General features: G+C 40.1%; 1 protein-coding gene across 1 annotated transcript; it reads left to right on the top strand.

Moving 5' to 3' along the window:
- Nucleotides 1–2,962: 2,962 nt before the first annotated feature.
- LOC131683068 (uncharacterized) lies at nt 2,963–5,427 on the top strand. Its single transcript, XM_058964892.1, has 3 exons — nt 2,963–3,675; nt 3,732–4,233; nt 4,292–5,427. The coding sequence occupies exons 1-3, from the start codon at nt 3,008–3,010 to the stop codon at nt 4,736–4,738; spliced, it is 1,617 nt and encodes a 538-aa protein (XP_058820875.1). The 5' UTR covers nt 2,963–3,007; the 3' UTR covers nt 4,739–5,427.
- Nucleotides 5,428–7,552: the final 2,125 nt, after the last annotated feature.

The raw sequence follows: 7,552 nt of genomic DNA, 5'->3' as shown, positions 1-7,552 counted from the left end.
ACTATTCAGCGCGCTGAGTCTTTTTCATGTAATCTTTGTGAATCCGACTACGGAACCTCAAATCATCTGATATGCAACTGTCCAGCGGTAGCGCAATTGCGATTTCGAATCTTCGGCCGTCCTTATATAGACGAAAACATGTTTGGACGACTGAAACTCAGAGACATACTAAAGTTTCTTATCCAATGTGGTAAAGAGCTTTAGTCTTATTCGCAGGCAAGTTGAACTACTTGTGAGTTTAACTTACCTGTTGTTTATTTTTGTGCTGTTATTTTTCCCACCCTTCCAATTCTACTTCCCCACACCTCCTTGTCCTTTCCTTCAGCTCAGGAAATGATGAAAACACACGGCAGGGCACAAATCCCCGACTATATACGGGGAACGTGCCCTTTAAGTCAATATATTCTGATTCCTGATTCCTCTCATCCGCACATGGTGGAACATTTCCCTGATGTCCCCGCATACTGCCACTCGGAACTCACGGAAACGGATCAGCGCCGATAACAGTGATGTTAGCTGCTCTGGACCATTCAGGAGCATTTAGTTTAAAAGAAACACCATAGACGGTGGCAAATGCGTCTCACACTAGGCGAAACTTTCCCGGCGAATGTTGGTAGGTACCAAATACGCGCATGCTTTTCTTAAAGTTCTTCCGAAGTCAGCTTTCTCACGTAACCCTTCTTGACATGTTCTTGGATCTTTTGTTCAAGAGCCTCGGCTAGTACTGCCCAAGTAACCAATAAGCATTATAACGTAGCCTAATATCTGATTCAGATCCACATATAATGCAGTCTTATAGAGCTGTGAAGCCCTAAATACTTATATAATGCTGGTATTATGCCAGAAAAGGCGAAATATAGTGCTATTACTGTGCAGAGATTGACAACTCGTTTCTGCAGTACTAATGCTATTATATAGCACTAGCGCACAAATGTCAAATTTTAAAGCCTTATATTAGCATTACTAATGCTATTAAAAGGCTTCAGCTGGCTGTCATTGTCCGCCATGCTTTTAAAACCATTTCTTATATTTCCTTTCGGTATGATGAGCAAAAAGGAAAAAAAATTAAAATAAAATGTTCTGTTTAAAACCGTAATTGTCTCTCTTCTAAAGCATTGTAATGAATATCCTTAATGGGTTTTCGTTCTGACATGATATGACAATTTTACGAAAATTACCTTTAGTAAGTCTCCAACTGAGGTACCTTACCTCGTCCTTCACGGTAAGTGCGCTGCGTTTGCTCCCAGGACTATATTGCATATGTTCGATTGAAATGAAATATGCCGTATATAATCTCCAAGAAGAGTTGCATAACAAATAAACCCACAGCACAGAGAACAGACATCCATGATCGAACAAAAGTATTTAAAAAACGTGTGTAAACATTTGAATTAATATACGATAAACACTGGCGCCGCCACACCAACCTATCCCAACTATCCGTCAAATGGATTCAGTATGGAATCTTGCTCAAAGAAAACAACCGATTCCGACACTATCGGTTGTTGCATTTGAGCTGGAATTCATGCTGGAAGTCCGAACCGGTACCGGACTAGTTTGACTGGATTGAGCGGTTACTCGTCAATTCTGTCGAACTCAGCCACGAAAAAAACATGACGACAGTAGCGCACCTGGTTTGGATATCCCAACTACCTTCGAAACCGTTAGAGATTTTACACAAGTTGAACGCTGAAGATGGACGTCTGTTCTCTGTGCCCACAGCATTACAATAGTATTATATCGGCTTATTATTTGCTCTATAATGGCATTAAATGCGCTTGTAAAGCTTACATGCTTTAAAGATCCTTGAAGCATGTACGCGTTATATCAGCTTTATATACGCAAGCGATAATGCTATATGTCAGCTGTGCAGTTATGCATTATTGATGCTAATATAGAGTTTCATTGCATTGTTAATGCTGTAATGGAGTTTCAATGCAACATTAGTGCAAATGTATAGCCAATATAGTGCAATGGCTTAATGCTTATGGTTACTTGGGTGGATCCTCGCTCAAACGGTTTTCGAGACATTTCCATCGGTTGAAAGCCATCGCTTCACGGTCCGGAAGTCGAACACGATCGTGTCTTCAGAGTAGGCCGGTTTCGAAGTGGTTAAGCAGTGGACGGGTTAGGGATTCTAACAATGACTTAGTCCGTTGATCGTCCTGAGAGAGAAGCAGCTTGTTTGGTTTGATGGCTCCCATGTTATCCAGCGTGAAGTAAGATTTCATCGTGTTGTGAAGATCATTATCATTCTCCAGCCTACACTCACATTTTCCCACACCGTGAAAGTTTACGTATTTGCCGGCGTCTCCGTTACCGGTACAATCCCAGTAAATCGTCCACCCCAAGCGGGTATTGACGGCGATCGGTTCGTTTCGCTCACCTTCACGACTTTCGATTCCGTTCCCGATTTTCCCGATCAGATTATTTTTGCATATAACTTATGCAAAAAGTAAAAAAAGAACGCAAAGATCGTTTTTTTAATCCAAAACGTTTTTTTAATTAAAAAATGATTGTGCTTTTCGTCTTCAGCGACCCAAAATTAGTCTAGAAAACACTTTTTCTCGTAACTTCATTTCTCTTGTAAACTAGCGTGAAGACATCCTAGTATAGACAACAATGCAAAATAAATCATTATTACATGTTTCTTAAACAAAATAAACTTTTGCATCGAACTCGGTAAACATCGTGTATACCTCGAAAGAAATGCTAGATTACCTTCAAACCGGTTTACGGAATTGATAATATTAGCGTACACTCATTGAATCGGCATATACCACTATCAAGACTATCAACTAACAAACTATCACACAGTGCATCAGGGCCCGGACAAGCCTCTTACGACAGCATCGCTCTGGTCCTCCGCTTATCATTATCAATTCACATGTTATTCTATTACAACCACCGAAGTGTGGCTATATATAAAAGCAATCTCGCCGTATCTCCGTCAGTATATAGCCGTTCGTTGATTGAAATACTACACAGAAGTTTACTACCGCATTAAATGACTCGTTACGAGGAAAAATCAAAAACCTGGCACGGTCCCATCCGTCCCAGCATTCTCAATCCGGAGGCCAACTTTGGACAGGTGATCCTCAATCTGTTGGCCCGAACGCCGGACAAGATAATTCAGATCGATGCCGATACCGGGCGGGAGATGACCTGCGCGGAAATGAGCCGGCGAATCGTACGCGTAGCTATGAACTTGACCAAGCAGGTTGATCATCTGAAGCTGGGCGATTTGGTTTCACTGGTTTGCTGTAATAGTGAGAATGTGGTTCCGGTGTTTGTCGGGTGTCTGGCGATTGGCTTGGCAGTGAACCCGCTGGCACCTGTGTTCAATAAGGATGATTTGGCGCATATGATGAGGCAGAGTCAATCGAAGGTTGTGTTTTGTGACGAAGATAACCGAATGGTGGTTGAAGAGGCTACTCGAGAAGCTATCAGTGATTGCAATACTAGAATATTTGTCATGGGTGAGGCAGCTGGGAGTGCTAGGTCTGTTAACGATTTACTTGCACCGGTTGATGGGGAGAACAGCTTCGAACCAAAATACTTGGGTGACTCTAAGAAACTGATGGCCATGGTACTTTGTTCTTCCGGAACCACCGGTCTCCCGAAAGGAGTATGCTTGTCACACGCTCATCTCATCGAGGGTGATGTGTTTGCAAAGTGAGTTTAGCTGTGGTATAAAATTAGCTCTTTGTTTAGCTTATCGTCATTTATAGCGATCTGGATGCTGGACCGATCTTCAACTTTAGTCCGCTGTTCTGGGCAACGGGAATGTTTGCTATGCTCACCTCACTCTACTGTTCTCGGGCACGTGTCATCACCAGCAAATCGTTCACAGAAGAAACCCTCATCTCCATTATTGAGCGATACAAAGTGGAGGATATTTTCACGCCTCCGGCATACATTTCGGTCCTGCAGAGTCATCCGAAATTCTCAACCGCAGACTTCGGCAGTATCAAACGATGGACCATGGGAGGGGCACTCGTTTCGGAGGAGCTTCGCACTTGTTTGGGTAGTCGATTTCCGAATGGTGTTGCCAAGCCGGTTTACGGGTCGTCGGAAATTGGTTTCATAACTTTGGGAACAGGCCCGTTTGCCCCTGGATCGGTTGGAACACTAGCTAATAATTTGGAGGCAAAGATTGTTGATGAAGAAGGTCGAAGAAAAGGACCGGGTGAAACGGGTGAAATTCGAGTCAAATACAAACATAAGTTTTTGGTATACACGCAGCTTAAGTCAGTGTTGGTATGTTGGCTACAATGCTCCTTATTTTCAGGGTTATCTCAACAACGCAGAAAGTACGCGGGATGCGTTTGACGAGGAAGGTTTCTTTAAAACCGGTGACGTTGGATATTTCGATCAGTATGGGTTCTTGTACGTAATCGATCGAATCAAGGATATTATAAAGTATAAAAACTACCAGATATCTCCCTCCGATTTGGAAGCCGTCATTGAGCAGATCGATGGGGTGAAACAGGTGTGTGTCTGTGGGATTCCAGTGGCGGATCGATCGTCGGATTTACCGACGGCAATGATCGTTCGACATGCAGGATCTTCTCTGACGGAAGAGCAAGTAGTCGCCATCGTCGACGGTCAGGTCAGTGATCACAAAAAGCTACGAGGTGGCGTTTATTTCGTGCAGCAACTGCCAACGTCTGCGGCGGGAAAAGTTTTGCGGAGATCTGTCAAACAGCTGATAGTAGATCAGACGGTCAGCAAATAATGTTCTTTTGTTAATGTCTGCGCAGGGAACAGTTTTACGATGCTCCGTAAGATAAGAAGATCAACGAATAGTGCTTCGTACTGAATGGATCCTAAACAACGCAATGCAAACCATGTTCAGATAACTAATTCAGATTGGGTAATGAGCCTTTTTCGCCTTGTTTTCATATGATCGCACTACCCATTTGAAGCCGGTGGTCAGAGCAGGGTCTATCAAATGATAGAGCGTTAATTGGGGCTCTCGATTCGAGTTTTCGTAACGCTCGAACATTTCTGCGTTTAGCCATCGGTGCTTATCAACAAAACAATGATATTGATGCCAATTTACACGCATTCCATCGATTGTATACCGAGTAATAAATGAAACAACGAGGCACTCTCCCTAATATGTCGAAGTAGGCTCTTTACTCTAATCAACATTAACAAAATGAAAATTATCTAATTAATTCAGGTGGACAATATCCAAATTGTTGTGCTTTGTAGAAGACCAAAACACTTCTGTTTTTATCTGGTTATTTCGTTTATTTTAGATAAGATTAGACCACTCAACATTGTTTTTTTCCAGTGGGTATTTGTAGTTTTGGAATAGACTTCTCTACGACTCATGTACGTACAGTCGTACACGTCACATGACACAAATACTGCATTACTAGCTGGTGGAAAATAATAAACAAAGACGGCAAAAGCAAATAGGATTGTTTTCAACCAAGAAACTGCATTAGTCGTATTGACTTATTTGACGTCTAGAACATCAACATTATGTACATCTAGTTGCAATGTGTATAACCACCATACAACGCGATGTTTTCAATTCGCCATCTGATTTAACCTCAATCTGGCACTAACACAACTGCACATGGATTAGTCAATAGTCACACATACTTAATATTTGGAGCTTCAAGTTTCTTGTAATATTTTGGAATTTCAAGAAATAAGTTAAAACTTTTTACAACTTGTCAATCCCTCGATCTTCAATTTCGTTGTCTATCTATTACTATTTTGTCGTCGTCCTTTCGTCAATTTTACATTAGATTCTGCGCGTGTGAAAAATGAAAATTCTCAATACTTATTATAAATAGTCTGAAGAAGACAATCTTTTCTGACTTGTTTTTATATTAGGATTTCTGACAGCTAATTTACAACCACATTACGAAACACCTAACCTAAAACAGGGTTGACCACTATTTTGGCACTCTTATAGCCGTAAGCACAAAGCCGTACCAACAGTTTTTAAACCGGACTAACTTTTAAACCGGCCTAAACTATTTGGTAAGCTTTAAACCAACGATGCTGTCATTTATATGGCTGCGTTCTGATCTGCGTTACACGTCAATGTTAAAAACAACAAATTCAAGTTAAAGAAAATGAGTAAATTAGACAACATGGTGAATTGTTTTTCTTTCCGATATTTTCGTGCAGTAATCTAGCTTTTCTTCGTCAAATGTCTCGTTCTATAGCGTTTGAGTACAATTTTTGTCAACTTGTAGCCGATATGTTTCTGAACTTAGAACTTTAACGTGTTGGATAGTTGAAAGTTGGCCGATGATGTACAGCACTTTGTAGTGACATAATATTAAATACACAAAAGAAAATAAATTGGTATAAATATGCATGTTTTTATTCAGTTTGAATAGGCGCTCGTCGAGTTAAAGGAGTGATTGTAATTGGTGCCATGATTGTTATTTCTCGACAAACGTATGATTACGGGTTAAAAGCCAACTGTCAAAATTCTCTTTGAACGGAAATTCCGAACAAACCGTTACTGGATAAACACAGTTCATAGCAGTTACACACTTAAAATCTATTACCTACTAGTAGGTAATTTTAATTTGCTGTCCTTATTTCACGGCCGGAAAACAAGGGAGAGGGAATGATTTTTTTACATAAAATTAATGGGATGAAGTTTAGTCGGCTTTGAGGAATATCTTATTATTTTTGGGCAAATTTGGGCTCTTTCGTTTTTCGTTGGAGGAAGTAGGATGTGCAGATTTAAGATTACCTACTGCTAAAAAATGCAAGTTTTCTGTGTAATGCGGATAAATATACACGGTAAAAAAACTTTACCCATTGTATTCAAATTGCCCATTCTCGGAAATTATTCGAGCTGTCAAAAAATGGATATTTTTTGCTACTAACAATGAGTGCTTTTTGCCCATTGACATTTTAATCTTAATAATGAGTGAAAAATCATTAAGAATTATTTTAAGCGAGTTAACCTGCAAACTAAGGTTCGTAGCGGAACCTGCAAATTATCCGTCTGCATCTGAATCCGGGGCGGAAACGGAACATTTCGGCAACGCTCATAAAACAACGGCTGCTTAGACTACTGAGGATGTTACAGATATGCGCCAGTTCGGCATTTTTAGAGCAGCCAAAAGATCCAGCCATCAAAAATATCTCCAGTTGGCGATTTTATTTTGTTAAGTAGTTAAGGATACAATAATGTTAAATGAATGTTAATTTATGTTTTTTTTTAAATTTAGAAATAATTCTATTGGCAGTATTTTTCATTCAACAAAATACGTAGGATTTTTTCGATATTTTAATTTTACGGGGAATGGCTTTTGAGTGAAAAAACGTCGAAAATGTCATAAATCTTTTGAAATATTTGTATCAGTCGTCCATGGAATAGAAATCTGACATTTTAGCCTGGTGGGGCTTATTATACCATCCTACCCACCTTCTCTACTAACCATGCATATGGAAGACCTACTTTGCTGAAAATGAAGTAATCAAAATTATCAGCACGATTACCCAAATCAAGCCTGAAATACCAAAAGTCCAGTAATTTAAATCAATAGAAATTACAATTAGT

The sequence above is a fragment of the Topomyia yanbarensis genome, chromosome 2 (assembly GCF_030247195.1).
Source record: "Topomyia yanbarensis strain Yona2022 chromosome 2, ASM3024719v1, whole genome shotgun sequence".
Taxonomy (NCBI): Eukaryota; Metazoa; Arthropoda; class Insecta; order Diptera; family Culicidae; genus Topomyia; species Topomyia yanbarensis.
This window is presented reverse-complemented; position numbering and strand designations above follow the sequence as displayed.